Genomic DNA, 15,931 nt, shown 5'->3' with positions numbered 1-15,931 from the left:
GAAAACTGCGAAGCTCTTTTAAAGTTATAGGTTCTGGAAAGTTGGCAATTGCTTCAACTTTTGCAGGATTCGTTTTTATGCCATTTGGAGATATGACATACCCTAAAAATTCTACTTCCTTTTGGAAGAAGTGACACTTATCCAACTGAACTTTCATGTTGGCTTCGTCCAAGGTATTGAAAATTGTATTAATGTGAAAAAGGTGCTCTTTTTCCGTTTTGCTAAATATAATTATGTCATCGATGTAGACATAACAGTATTTTCCTATGTGATCGCGCAGGATATCATCAAAGGCGCGCTGAAAAATAGAAGGAGCATTTTTCAAACCAAATGGTAAACGTGTAAATTCGTATTTACCATTGTTGATGGAAAATGCCGTTTTTTCGATGTCAGATTCTCTTAGAGGAATTTGATGAAATCCGCTTTTCAGATCTAACACTGAGAAAAATTTGCTTTCGCCGAGCTGCGAAATTACTTCTGTTATTTCAGGAATTGGATATCTGTCTGTTGTTGTGACTGAGTTTAATTTTCGGTAATCGATGACCATTCGGTACTGTTTATTCCCCGCTGAGTCGGCCTTTTTCGGGACGATCCACAAGGGTGAATTGTAGGGAGACCTAGAGGGTCTTATAATCTTATCATCTAAAAGTTTCTTTACCTGCTTTTCTACCTCTGATTTGAGAGATGCTGGGTATGGGTAAAATTTCGAGTAAACAGGAGAGTCCGTTACGGTTCTTATTTCTCCAACAACTTTTGTTGTGTATGTTAATTTTTCGTTCGGCTCCGCGAACAGATTTGGGAATGCGTCTACTGCTTGCGTAATGCTAGTCTTCTGCTGTGACGATAAGTGCTCGTCGTCGTATTGCATTTACTGCCTTTGATGGAAGCTGCTTTAGTTTCGTTTTTATTCGATTTTTTATTATTAAATAATTTTCATTTGTGTAGATAATTGCTTGAAGCTCTCTTAATGTATCGTTTCCCAAAATTCCATCGAATGTCTTTAAGGATGGCATTAAGAAAAACTTGATTTCGTTATCTAGACCAAATAGTTTTAGCATTGTGTGTTCATTAATCATTAATGTTAATCATTATCCACATCTTTCGACATAGTGGCAATGTGAAAAGTTCTTTGGGTTTTCCTTTGTTGCTGATTATTAACTGATGGTGGTCTTTTCCCTTGAAATTGATTGACTGTTCATATAGTTAATTCGACGTGATTGCATACTCTCGTCAACTTCCATGGGTTCTGGCCGGGGTTGAGGTTTAGGTGGCCTGGGTGGAGTACTTGTATGCTGAATTTGGTTAGGAAATTGTTGTCTAGATTGCCAATTTGCTTGATTTGGTTGTGGCAAGTACGCCAATTTAGGGTAAAAGGATTACAGTTGTTCCTGTGAAGAACGTCGCTTAGGATAGAGTTGAGGAGTTTGGTATGCCGTTTTCACATTGTGAGCATGATTCATGCGAAATTCTGATTGTCAAGATTCAGGCATAAATGAAGGGCCTGAGGTAAGTCGACCGGTTTTCTTATTCCCAGTAATCGTGGGAGGTCGCCATTTAATCCTCTTATGAAGGTGTCCAAAGCTTTATCCCTGTATGATTGCGTTATCATTCGTAGAGATTCGTTGCTCATTTCGGTACATCCTAGTTTATTTAAAATTAATTAGAGGTGTTTGTATACTTGCTGATAGAATTCAGCAACCGTTTTATTACTTTGTACTAGAGTTGTCATTTGATACTCTAAGGTGGATAAGTCACGCTTGTCGGCATAATGCATTGCCAGACATTTTGTTATTGCTGACCAATCAAGTGGCGTGTTATAAGATTCTAATGCCATATCTGCATTGCCTACAATCTTATTTCTAACTACACTAAGGATTCCGTAGTATTTCGGGGTTCCTTTTAATGGTTTGTATATATTTAATATACGGTCTACACTTTTTTTCCACGATATGAATTCTCCTGGGCGGCCAGAAAATTCTTTTAGACACTTCACTACATCAGGGATCGTATCTAAACCGTCTAAATTTCCTCTATGTCTGTCCTCTATAGTTTGATCAGCTGTAGTTGCCAAGTTGGCATCCGGATTTAGGGTGGCCTGTACTACCTTTGGTCCTTGCTGCTGTAGTATATTTGTCGCTATATTCGCGGGAGGATGGAGTTATGTGTAGAAGTTCACGCAAGTGAGGAAAGCTCTCTGATCGCCATTCACTTGGGAGTGGCCAGAAACGATTCTTTTACATATGACTCAAGCAGCTCACGACTTCCGGTCTTTGACCAAGTATCCTCTGGGTAGCCTAAAAACATCCGTTTGAAGGCGAGCTAAAGTGAGAAGGCGAAATATCCCCTACATAGGGTTGTGCGCTTGGTTTGAGAACCGCCACGTAAAAAAAACAACCCCAGCGAATAGTAACAACAAGCCTCGGATGAGAGACCCCCCTTTTGATGACGACCATGGAAAACGAAATAAGGACTACGAATTGAGGGCATGCACCTGGAATGTCCGGTCCCTTAACTGGGAAGGTGTCGCTGCCCAGCTGGTTGATGTCCTCGTGAAAATAAAGGCTGACATCACCGCCGTCCAAGAAATGCGATGGACGGGACAAGGACAAAGATGAGTAGGTTCCTGTGGCATTTACTACAGTGGCCATATAAAGGAGCGCAAGTTTGGTGAGGGATTCGTGGTGGGAGAGAGACTCCGTCGCCGAGTACTATCATTCACTCCGGAAAATGAACGTCTAGCCACAATCCGCATCAAAGCGAGGTTCTTCAACATATCGCTGATTTGCGCCCACGCCCCGATGGAAGAGAAGGACGATGTGACCAAAGATGCCTTTTATGAGTGCTTGGAGCGCACTTATGAGAGATGCCCCCGCCACGATGTCAAAATCGTGCTTGGCGACTTCAACGCCAGGGTGGGCAAAGAAGGTATCTTTGGCACTACGGTCGGTAAATTCAGCCTCCACGAGGAAACATCCCCAAATGGGTTGAGGCTGATCGACTTCGCCGGGGCACGAAATATGGTTATCTGTAGTACTAGATTCCAGCATAAGAAGATTCATCAAGCTACCTGGCTGTCTCCCGATCGAAAAACCACCAACCAGATCGATCATGTTGTGATAGACAGTGTTTTAGATGTGCGTGCGCTCCAAGGTCCTAACATCGACTCGGACCACTATCTTGTTGCAGCTAAGATTCGCATCCGCCTCTGTGCAGCAAAAAACGCACGTCAACAAACACAAGGAAGGTTCGACGTCGAGAAGCTGCAATCACAACAGACAGCCGAGCGATTTTCTACTCGGCTTGCACTTCTGCTCTCTGAGAGCACTCGTCAACAACTCGGTATAAGGGAACTGTGGGACGGCATTTCAAACTCCTTACGTACAGCTGCAACCGAAACCATTGGTTTTCGGAAAGTGCAAAAGAACAGCTGGTACGAAGAGGAGTGCCGTGTCGCAGCGGAGAGAAAACAGGCTGCCTACCTCGCAACATTACGATCGACCACAACACGTGCGGGATGGGATAGATACCGAGAGTTGAAGAGGGAAGCGAGACGCATTTATAGACAGAAAAAGAAAGAGGCCGAAAGGCGTGAGTATGAAGAGTTTGATAAGCTGGCCGACAGGGGTAATTCTCGAAAATTCTACGAAAAAATGCGGCGGCTTACAGAAGGTTTCAAGACCGGAGCATACTCATGTAGAACCCCCCAAGGTGATCTAGTCACCGATGCCCAGAGCATACTTAAATTATGGAGGGAACACTTCTCCAGCCTGATGAATGGCAGTGAACACACAACGCCAGGAGAAGACGAACCCGATTCCCCAATCGATGACGATGGAGAAGACGCTCCATTGCCCGACCAAGAAGAAGTTCGAATAGCAATTACCCGCCTGAAGAACAACAAAGCGGCAGGGGCCGACGGATTGCCGGCCGAGCTATTCAAACACGGCGGCGAAGAACTGATAAGGAGCACGCATCAGCTTCTTTGCAAAATATGGTCGGATGAGAGCATGCCCAACGATTGGAATTTAAGTGTGCTATGCCCAACCCATAAAAAAGGAGACCCCACAATCTGCGCAAACTACCGTGGGATTAGCCTCCTTAATATCGCGTATAAGGTTCTATCGAGCGTATTGTGTGAAAGATTAAAGCCCACCGTCAACAAACTGATTGAACCTTATCAGTGTGACTTTAGACCTGGTAAATCAACAACTGACCAGATATTCACCATGCGCCAAATCTTGGAAAAGACCCGTGAAAGGAGAATCGACACACATCACCTCTTCGTCGATTTCAAAGCTGCTTTTGGCAGTACGAAAAGGAGCTGCCTTTATGCCGCAATGTCTGAATTTGGTATCCCCGCAAAACTAATACGGATGTGTAAACTGAGGTTGAGCGGTACCAAAAGCTCCGTCAGGATCGGGAAGGACCTCTCCGAGCCGTTCGATACCAAACGAGGTTTCAGACAAGGCGACTCCCTATCGTGCGATTTCTTCAATCTGCTGCTGGAGAAAATAGTTCGAGCTGCAGAACTTAATCGAGCAGGTACAATCTTTTATAAGAGTGTACAGCTGCTGGCGTATGCCGATGATATTGATATCATCGGTCTCAACACCCGCGCCGTTAGTTCTGCTTTCTCCAGACTGAACAAGGAAGCAACGCAAATGGGTCTGGCAGTGAACGAGGGCAAGACGAAATATCTCCTGTCATCAAACAAACAGTCGTCGCACTCGCGACTTGGCACTCACGTCACTGTTGACAGTCATAACTTTGAAGTTGTAGATAATTTCGTCTATCTTGGAACCAGCGTAAACACCACCAACAATGTCAGCTTTGAAATCCAACGCAGGATAACTCTTGCCAACAGGTGCTACTTCGGACTAAGTAGGCAATTGAGAAGCAAAGTCCTCTCTCGACGAACAAAAACCAAACTCTATAAGTCACTCATAATACCCGTCCTGTTATATGGTGCAGAGGCTTGGACGATGACAACATCTGATGAGTCGACGTTGCGAGTTTTCGAGAGAAAAGTTCTGCGAAAGATTTATGGTCCTTTGCGCGTTGGCCACGGCGAATATCGCATTCGATGGAACGATGAGCTGTACGAGATATACGGCGACATTGACATAGTTCAGCGAATTAAAAGACAGCGGCTACGCTGGCTAGGTCATGTTGTCCGAATGGACGAAAACACTCCGGCTCTGAAAGTATTCGACGCTGTACCCGCCGGGGGAAGCAGAGGAAGAGGAAGACCTCCACTCCGTTGGAAGGACCAAGTGGAGAAGGACCTGGCTTCGCTTGGAATATCCAATTGGCACCACGTAGCGAAGAGAAGAAACGACTGGCGCGCTGTTGTTGACTGGGCTATAATCGCGTAAGCGGCGTCTACGCCAATTAAGAAGAAGAAGAAATTCGCTATTAATGATGTCAAGTCGTCTATACTTAATTGAGTGTTATTTGTCGCTTGAGAATGGGAGGTCTGACCAAGTTGTTGGGATTGGCCATTTTACAATTTAATATAATTACAATATAATTTAAATTAATTTAAATAATTCTTATAATTTAAAAAAATTTTTTCTTACTCTAATCGTGATGTTTCTGGATGCTGCTGCTGCTGGTTTACTTCGTTGTTAACGTTGGCAATTCGTACAGCCCCATGTGTGATCGCGCGCGTAATTAATCTTTAACACTAGGATTTTATAATGAGGCTTGTGTTTGTTTTCTGTTTTATATAAAATCACAAATTTAGAATATTGTTCTGTTACAGTTTTGTTAATTATAATAATTACTTTCGTACATATCTACGCTTTTAGTTACAATTACAATTTGGTAGTCGCCAATAAACGCTATTTAAATTGCTTTGTTATTGTTGCTTGTTGTATTTTATCACTGCTAAAGCTTTTATGTTTTTCACAACAATTATTTCGCTGGCCTAAACTTTTTCACTTTACTTGCTGCTATGTCTTTCGATAAGGCTGGCACGTCGATGCCTCCTTTTTACTTTTGTTACTCAGGGACCGCTATCGAAAATACTTTTTCACTTCACTTGCTGCTATGTCTTTCGATAAGGCTGGCACGTCGATGCCTCCTTTTTACTTTTGTTACTCAGGGACCGCTATCGAAAATACTTTTTCAACCGGGCGCCAGTTTTCCTACCGGACCGACTGAATTTGCTCGGGCGCCAATTATGTATTCCCGCGTTGGGAATACCAAAAAAATTATTTTTTAATCGGACAGCGTGTCCGCTTTATTGACCAAAAACGACTCAAATATAAATTTAACAATTTGGTTAATTTATACTTATTCTAAGCCACGGAATTATTAAGTGGCGTGATGTATTTCCTAGAATTAGTACAAGCAATTCGATTGCATGTTCGATTGGCATATGCCGGATGTGCTGAGGTTGCATCGGCAGAATTTACCAGTTGTCACTTGCGCTGTATTTTCGGGGTTGTTGACATACAGCGCACGCTTGATAATCTGACCTAATTAAAACCAAGGCAGTTCACATTATCGAAAGTGTTCACATTATGGAATGCTCCAACAGAATAGGATAATACGTATTTATATATTGGAATTCACATTTTATTCATGTTTTCATTACATATACATTTTTACGTAACACATATTATACAAAATCTAGGTTTTATTTGAAAAAATCAGTCATCCTTTTCTGTATCTTCTGCGTTTCTAAAAGTTGGAGCACAGCTTTCTCTCTTAGACGTCTTAGTACATTTACATCATTTGGATCGACGTCTTCATGACCAGCCCACCTTATCGCCTTGTTGAAAATTTCAACTGCTTCAGTCCGCTTAATTCTCTCCTCTACCTCCGATACGCTGCCTTCATCGGAATCGTCTTCTTCTTCATGCTCGTCATTTGCATTATCACCTTCAATTCGTTCCATTCATGAACGCCTGGTAGCGTTAATTCAGCCTGAAATGGTTAATAAGAAAATCATTTTCAATAACCTGCATACTTATCTTTGTGCGATTCTGCGAAAACGAACAAACCTCAGCATTCAAACTGTTAAGGAGATCGACGGTATTGCTCATCAAGGCGCGAAGTTCAGCTCCCCATTTTTTCTTTAAAACTGCGAGCGGAACACTATCTTCGGGATCGTCATCATCTGCCGTAAAATTTAAAATATTTTTCCAGCAATTAGCTAATGTTACTTCGCTGACACGACTCCAAGCGGCATCCAAAAGATTTATAGCTCTTCGTAAAGTAATTTTTTTCATCGAAAATTGGAGTTTGTAGCTGCTATTGAGGCTAAAAGGCTGTTTCTGTAATGCAACTTTGTGATCTTTATGGCATTTTGATCCGTTGGTTGGATAAGGGGAGTAACGTTTGGTGGCATAAACATTGCCAAAATTTGTCCATCCTCCGTTGCCAGCTGAGCTTCATTTGGGTGAGAAGGAGCGTTGTCGATTAGGAGTAGAGCTTTAATTGGCAAACCTTTCTCCTTTAACAAAATACAAAATAAATCCTCACCTATAGAACGAAGGACTCATAAAACCATTCCTTGAAAACAGCCGACGATATCCAGGCGGATTTTGAGCTCTTATAGTCTGTGGGCCATTGAAAGTTTTTAAAGCAGCGTAGATTCTTTGCCTTTCCAATTACCAAAAGTTTCAGTTTATGAGATCCAGTGGCGTTTGAGCAACATAAAAACGTGATTCGCTGCTTTTCCGACTTAACGCCTGGGGCTCTCTTTTCCATGCTGGACACGTACGTTTTTTCTGGCAGAAGTTTCCAGAATAAGCCTGACTCATCAGCATTATATAACTGGTCGTTACACAGCTCCAGTTCGGCCATTTTAGCTCTAAGTTTTTCCTTAAATGGATCCACGAGCTGAGGCAGCGAAGATAGTTTTTCGCCTGATATTTGCAGCAGTCGAATACCGTACCTTTTTTTAAATCCTTGAAGCCATCCATCACTAGCGTTGAAGTTAGATTCATTTTCCTTTCCTTGTGCATGCAGTACTTTGGCCTTTTCTTTCAACATTAAGGCACTTACTGGACAGTTTTTATTCCGCATTTTGATAAACCAACGATAAAGAGCTTTCGCCATTTTGGGCAGCTCTGAAGGACGCAGAGTTCTTCTTTGTCCAGGTCCCGAGTATGTGTTGTTCACGAACATTAAAATCACTTTTTTTTTGCTTTGATTCCACAAATTGTTGATTTAGCAACATTATATTTCTTTGCTAAGAACGTCATAGATGAGCCTCTTTTTAAAGAATCGAGAATATCAGCTTTTTGCTTCAATGTCAAAAACGTGTGTTTTTTAGAATTCATTTTTAACAGAAAATCTAAAACGAAACACTCCACGCGAATACAAAATTGCAACTGAAGTATTCTACGCAGTACATGCAATACAAATCAGAGTCTTATTCTACAATTAGGGGATTCCCCAAATTCAGAATTAGCTGAGATCTGTGTAAACCACATTCAAATACTTTAACGTCTTTTGTTCATATTATAGAGCCTTTTGGGTTTGTTCACATTATAGAGTAGTCAATGCATAAAAAAGTCTGTTCACATTATGGGGTGTTCGAACTATAGAGTGTTCACAATAGCGAGCGTGCGCTGTAGTTGCACTTTATGCTTGGTTCGTGCTAACTTCTACATGCAACATATGTATACGAGGGCTGTCCGATAAATAACCGACCTAACCATGATGCACTCGACTTTTTCAAATTTTATTTTTTTTTTCTACATAGTCTCCTTGTAACTCCACACACTTCTCCCAGCGATGCTCCCATCTCTGCAACCCTTCCAAATAGTACTTGGCGTCTTTGTCTGCAAAATACGAGTTCACGAAAGAGATTGCCTCCTCATTTGACGAAAATCTCTGGCCGCCGAGCGCAGTTTTAAGTTGAGGAAACAAAAAAAGTCGCTTGGTGCTAGATCCGGTGAATAAGGTGGATGGTCAAGCAGTTCGAACCGCAATTCGTGGATTTTCGCCATGGCGACTGTTGAGGTGTGAGATGGTGCGTTGTCTTGGTGGAACAAGACTTTCTTTTTTTGCAAATGTGGCCGATTTTTCGAAATTTCTTCCTTTAGCTTGTCCAATAATGATGCGTAGTATGCTCCTGTTATAGTTTTTCCTTTTTCAAGATAGTCGATAAAAATAATTCCATGGCTGTCCCAAAAAACACTCGCCATCATTTTCCCAGCCGAAGACACAGCTTTAGGTTTTTTTGGGGCTGGTTCCCACTGTTCAATCCACTGGTTAGATTGGTTTTTTGTTTCGGGCGTATAATGATGAATCCAAGTTTCGTCTACAGTTATCAACCGGCGCCAAAACTCGGTCTTATTGCCTCTAAACTGAGCCAACAGAGCGCTGGAAATGTTCATGCGCGCACGTTTGTGGTCTAGCGTAAGCAAACGCGGCACCCAACGCGCGGACAGCTTTCTCATGCCCAAATCTTGGTTTAATATGTGACAAACCGTTTCTTTTGACATCTTCATAATCTCAGCTATTTCCCTAACTTTAATCCGGCGGTCGTCTAGTACCAATTGATGAACTTTAGAGATGTTATCGTTAGTGGTTACAGTTTTTGGACACCCAGGACGTTCATCATTTTCCAAGCTCCTGCGACCACGTTTAAATTCAGCTGCCCAAAATTTTACGGTGGTAAACGATGGTGCAGAGTCACCATACACAGAGTCCAACTCATCTTTGATTTGTGAAGGCGTATTGCCTTTCAAAAAAAAAATTTAATTACAGCTCGAAATTCAATTTTTTCCATTTTGGGGAAATCACCGAAATAGACTCACAAAAACGACTGTCAACAGATAATTGCGCAAGATAAATTTCTGAAATTTTGGCGAGTAGCTATTATAATATGCACAATTTGAAGTAGAAACTTTTTTTTCAGATGTGCCGCTAGCTTCACGTTGAGGTCGGTTATTTATCGGACAGCCCTCGTATAAATATGTACACTCAATGGCGAAGATCACATTTTTTGCTTTCATGTCAAAGAGACAATGTGTCGACGGACGGACGTAGCGACAAAGCGTCACGTCATTGTGTTGTTGGTAGAAAATCCGAGCTGTGCCGAAAACACAAACGAACGATCGCCAATTGCCACTGCTTCCCTTGCCGCTGAGACAGCTTCACATACAAACCAGCGTAGATATGTATGTTTGTATGTGAGCTTGCATACATATCGACGCAGATTTTTGCAAGCCGCGTAAACATATTTTTTACATTCCTTGACAAAGACAGTCAATCCCGGTTATGTGCCACACTCAAAGATACAGATGTTTGGGGTTTGTAAAAATAAAAATATAATATGGTACATAAGCGACTGCGGATACTTAATCGACTCGTACTTAAAACAATAGTTTGAATGTATTTCAAAAAACAAACCGTAAGAAGCTCCAAGATATAGGCAGTTAAGGGGGAGGATTTTCATTTAAGCGGAGTACTACTTAACCTCACTGTACACATAAATCAGAGGAATATTGAATATTTTCTTTGATACTTTTCTTGACTTGAAAATCGACAAATGAACTATGTTGTCACTTTTTCTTTCTCATACAAATATCAGAACTTGTTAAATTTATGATTTTTAGCTTTTGCCATCGTCGCGAAATAACGCTTGTAGGCAAAGGCATGCTCGGGGAGATGTAATGGTGTCTACTTTATGAATGCAGCGAGTTTGCCTGTTGAAAATGCGCTTGAGTTCATGAATGAAAATATTGTTGTTGTGGGTTTTTCTACAAATTTGGGCATCGACTATTTGGCTGCCATATTGACTGGTGACGCTGCTGATGCTATATTAGACGATTGTTGTTTTTGTAGAACAATATTTGTAATTTCTGCGGGTGACATATCTACATGTGAACACATATAAGTATGTATGTTGTGTATGCATTATTTGTGTGGGAATGTCATACGCACATATTTACATGTGTACGCATATAACTATGTATGATGCTATCTACATGTGAACGCTTATAAGTATGTATGTTGTGTATGCATTATTTGTGTGGGAATGTCATACGCACACATTTACATGTGTACGCATATTTGTATGCTGGTTTTTGTATACCCTACAAGAAACTGCTGATCGTTTCACTAATACACGCACATTTTTTATGTCAGAGCTGACGAAAAAATGACACTCAAATGACTGTCAATGCTTATGTTAAAAAGAGAAACCTATGAATGATATTGCTTATATATTGTTACAAAAAGTAGTATTAAGTTTTATTTGTATTGCTATATGCATCCCTGATTATGAACAATAGCTGTAGGTATATGGAATAGCATTTGTCTTGTTGTAGACATCTGGCGCCACGGCTGTCTGCTTGTCGAAACAATAGACATCTGGCGCCGCACTGTCTGCTTGTCTAGTTAAACAATTGCTGAGTCTGGCGCCGCGACTGTCTGCTTGCGTCTGGCGCCGTATAGCCGTATGTTCTGGTAATTTCCAGACGCGATATTCTAGAAGGACACGTCGGCATCAGCGAGAAGTGCGTGGCTATATAAGCCGTGGCAGCGCCAACGTAATCAACCAGTGCTAAGAGTAAACTGCTATAGTGTAGACGAGTTGTGAAATAAAGAGTTGTTGAATTAAATTAAACAGTGTTGATTTTATTTGTCAATCCAGAGATACGAACCTAACAAAGTAAACTAGCAAGAGTGAATTCGTAACAATTGGTGTCAGAAGTGGGATTGTCAAATAATCCAAATTCAAGATGGTTAAATTCGGAGAATTGAGAATTCAGCAATTAAAAAAGGAACTGGAGGAGCGTAATTTGCCGATAAGCGGACAAAAGGCGGATCTGCAGGCACGATTACGTGAAGCAATGGAAGCGGATGGAATTAATGTGGACGAGTTCGAATTTGTTGGGCCAGAAACTTCTACAAAGGTAGAAGAAAAAGTAGAAGAACAACGAACATCATCAAGTGCAGACACGAACATGCTGTTAGTGGCTTTTAAGCAAATAATAGCTGAAAATATATCACAAATAACAGAGAATGCAGTGCAAACAGAAAATCGTCTGGCACAGCAAATAGCTGAAAATACATCGCAGTTAAAGTCTTGCCTTACACAACAAATGACTGAAAATAATACGCAGTTAGAAAAGCGTTTGGTACAACAGATTACAGAAAATACTACACAAGTACAAAAACAAGTGCAAGAGAAATTTTCAAAATTTGAAGAGGAATTAAGCACGTTAAAAAATGAAGAAGAAAATTTAAAATCAGAATTTCTTCAACTGAGTAATCGTATGCGAGAACTGCAACTGCATGGCCCTGCACCATCAATAAATAATCCAAGATTGAAGGCACCCACATTCGATGGAAGTATTCCATTTCAAATTTTCAAACTTCAGTTTGAAAAGACAGCAATGGCCAATAACTGGAATGCAGCGGACAAAGTGGCGTCCTTGTTTGTATCATTGAAAGGGCCTGCGGCAGAAATCCTTCAGACTATTCCAGACTGTGAACGGGACAACTATGAGGCATTGATGAGTGCGATAGAAAGACGATATGGTAGTGAGCACCGGAAACAAATATACCAGATCGAACTGCAAAATAGGGGTCAGAAGATGAACGAGTCATTGCAAGAGTTCGCAACTGAAATCGAACGACTGGCTCATTTGGCAAATGCAGATGCACCTGTGGATTACATTGAGAGGGTAAAAATTCAATGTTTCATAAATGGAATTCGTGATGTGGACACCAAACGCGCCACATATGCATTGCCAAAAAGAACGTTTGCTGAAACGGTTTCGCACGCCCTCACACAGGAAACAGCTTCCCTACTAAGTAAACCAGCACACAAAGTACAAAGGGTTGAAATGGAACAACCGGCGCTGATGGAAGAAATATTGAAGACTCTGAAGACAATTGCTGCACCGCGAGTAAATACAACAGGAAGATGTTTCAACTGTGGAAAAGCGGGTCACTTTGCCCGAAATTGCAATATAAAAGTAAACCCATCAAAACGGAAACAACCAACAGATAACGAGGACGGAGCATCCACATCTCACAAGTCGTTAAACTAAAACGGAACAGTTCAAAGGGGCGTGAGCTGGTTCCCACAACTATTTGCCCCGCCATCTCGATATCACAAATAGGTCGCCATGACAACAATCTTACTATCAACGGCATCGTAAATGGACGACTGTCAACGCTTACTTTGGATACTGGTGCCACACATTCAATTATCCGACCGGATGTGGTAAGAGGAACGGTTGAACCATTAGTCGGTTGCAAGCTTCGAACGGCCACCGGGGAGGAAGCAGCTGTCGCGGGAAAAGTGTTTTGCAAAGTGATGATTGGTACCCTGGAAGTTAATCACATCTTCATCGTAGCAGAAATCACGGATGAAATTATAATGGGAGTAGATTTCATGATTGATCACGGGGTTACTTTGGATTTAAACAAGCAAATGCTGTTTTGCCAGAACATGGAGATGCCTATAAACACCGGATATGTGACCAACGTTGAAAGTAAGAGGGTGATTGTTGATGATAATCAGAGTATTCCACCAAAATCTGAGGCGATTGTATGGGCCAAAGTGAATGGAGGAGGTGGGACTGAAGAGTTGTGGATTGTGGAACCAACAAAAATAGATACACCCATATTGGTAGGAAGAACGCTTGTGAAAACTAGTGAAGACGCCATCATTCCGGTCAGAGTAGTGAATGAATTCAACACGCCTATAAGTCTGAAGAAAGGAGCCGTAATTGGACAGTGCCAGAATATAAGTGCAATAGCACGATGCGAACGGTCACAACAGAAACCTACTATTGAGCCACAGCAGAGAAGTCCTACACTCCTAAATAATTTGCTGAACGAACTGCATGGAAATGAAAAATTAAAAGCAGAAAAACTATTAGAAAAATACGCATCCATATTTGCAAACGAAGGAAACACAGGAAGAACCGGCATTGTCAAGCATCGCATAAATACTGGAGACGCTAAACCAATCCGACAAGCTCCGCGTAGGGTTCCACTAGCAAAACGTGAGGATGCTAACAAAATTATTGAAGACATGCACAAAAACGGTGTAATCGAACCTTCAATAAGTCCATGGAGCTCACCTATCGTCTTAGTTAAAAAGAAAGATGGTAGCACCCGTTTCTGCGTAGATTATAGGAAGTTGAATGATGTCACAAAGAAAGACAGTTATCCTCTACCAAGAATCGACGATACATTAGACACCTTGTCTGGAGCGAAATGGTTTTCTACATTAGATCTACAAAGTGGATATTGGCAAGTCGAGATTGATGAATGTGACCGTGAAAAGACCGCTTTCAGTATGGGCGACGTGTTATGGGAATTCTCTGTGATGCCATTTGGGTTATGTAATGCGCCTGCAACGTTCGAGCGACTGATGGAACATGTGTTAAAAGGACTCAACTGGAAGACATGTTTGGTGTATCTTGATGACATTATCATCATGGGAAAAAGTTTTGATGATCATCTGAAAAATCTAGAGGAAGTCTTTCAGCGAATAGCATCAGCCGGATTACGCTTGAATCCCAAAAAGTGTTCATTATGGAAGAAGCAGGTCACATATCTCGGACATAAAGTGTCAACTGAGGGAATTCACACCGAGGAAGGAAAAATAAAAGCAGTGAAAGATTGGCCTCGACCCACCAACATTCATGAACTCCGCAGCTTCCTCGGCTTATGCACGTATTATCGCCGTTTCGTACCTGGATTTGCGAACGTGGCTAGAAGTTTACATGATTTAACAAAGAAGAATCGCCCGTTTGTATGGCAGTTGGAACAAGAAAAAGCGTTTGAGCAGCTTAAGGAACTACTTTGTACGGCGCCGATGTTGGCTTATCCAATACCTGGAAAGAAATTCATCCTGGATACAGATGCGAGCGCTTATGGAATTGGAGGTGTCCTGTCTCAGCTCATCGACGGACAAGAAAGAGTAATTGGGTATTACAGCAGAGTGCTCGGGAAACCAGAGAAAAACTACTGTGTGACGCGAAAAGAACTACTAGCTGTGGTGGAATGTGTAAAACATTTCCACAAGTAATTGTATGGACAACGATTCTTGCTGAGGACTGATCATGCAGCATTAAAGTGGTTATTACAGTTTAAGAATCCGGAAGGCCAAATTGCACGATGGATCGAAAGATTACAGAATTACGACTTCGAAACGGAACATCGAAAGGGGATTCACCACAAAAATGCCGATGCATTATCACGTCGCCCTTGTCCACTGGAATGTAAACATTGCTCCAAATCAGAAGGAAAAGAAGGTATAATCGACGTGCGATTACTGAATATAGAACCTGAAGATGGTTGGACTCCTCACCGCATCAGAATCAATCAGCTGGAGGACCCTGATCTTGCAAAGCTGGTAATGGCCAAAGAAAATGGGGTACGACCACCAAAGGAACAAATAAGTAGCGAGAGTCCAACTGCAAAAGCATATTGGGCCCAATGGAACAGCATAAACCTCGTTAATGGATACCTTCATCGTACCTGGGAAAGCGAAGATGGCAAACATTCTCGCCTGCTGATCATAGTACCGAAGTCCATGATCCCGAAAGTATTGAAAGAATATCACAATGGACCTAGTGGAGGGCACCTTGGAATTACAAAAACTATAGAGAAGATTAAACAACGGTTCTACTGGATCGGTTGTCGAGATTCCATAGCAGAATGGATAAGTAATTGCGTAGAGTGCATGGCAGCTAAAGGTCCTATAGCCAAAAGTCGCGGTAGGCTACAACAGTACAACGTGGGATCACCATTTGAACGAGTCGCAATGGATATTGCAGGTCCGTTCCCAACCAGTACGGCCGGAAACAAATATCTACTGGTTGTCATGGACTATTTCAGTAAATGGCCAGAAGTATATGCCTTACCAAACCAGGAAGCGAAGACCGTAGCCGAAGCGTTTGTAGAAAATTGGATAACAAGGTTCGGAGTGCCCGTCGAA

The 15,931-nt window shown here is 41.8% G+C and overlaps 2 protein-coding genes across 2 annotated transcripts in view; one reads left to right on the top strand and one right to left on the bottom strand.

Moving 5' to 3' along the window:
• Positions 1–6,274: 6,274 nt before the first annotated feature.
• LOC125779409 (jerky protein homolog-like) lies at positions 6,275–10,364 on the bottom strand. The gene is given in 3 exon segments (XM_049460761.1): positions 6,275–6,933; positions 7,011–7,477; positions 7,480–10,364. Coding segments are annotated over 2 exon segments (903 nt in total). The 5' UTR covers positions 8,140–10,364; the 3' UTR covers positions 6,275–6,933; positions 7,011–7,234.
• Positions 10,365–11,182: 818 nt separating this feature from the next.
• Positions 11,183–15,931, top strand: part of LOC125779314 (uncharacterized) — a 280,552-nt gene continuing 275,803 nt past the window's right edge. Inside the window, exon 1 of the mRNA XM_049460594.1 lies at positions 11,183–13,097. Coding sequence (XP_049316551.1) covers positions 11,709–13,025 — 1,317 coding nt within the window. The 5' untranslated portion in view covers positions 11,183–11,708 and the 3' untranslated portion in view covers positions 13,026–13,097. The remainder of the gene's footprint in view (positions 13,098–15,931) is intronic.

The sequence above is a fragment of the Bactrocera dorsalis genome, chromosome 6, assembly GCF_023373825.1.
Source record: "Bactrocera dorsalis isolate Fly_Bdor chromosome 6, ASM2337382v1, whole genome shotgun sequence".
NCBI classification, from domain to species: domain Eukaryota; kingdom Metazoa; phylum Arthropoda; class Insecta; order Diptera; family Tephritidae; genus Bactrocera; species Bactrocera dorsalis.
Note: the sequence above shows the minus strand (reverse complement) of the source record. Positions and strands in the feature narration are given on the sequence as shown.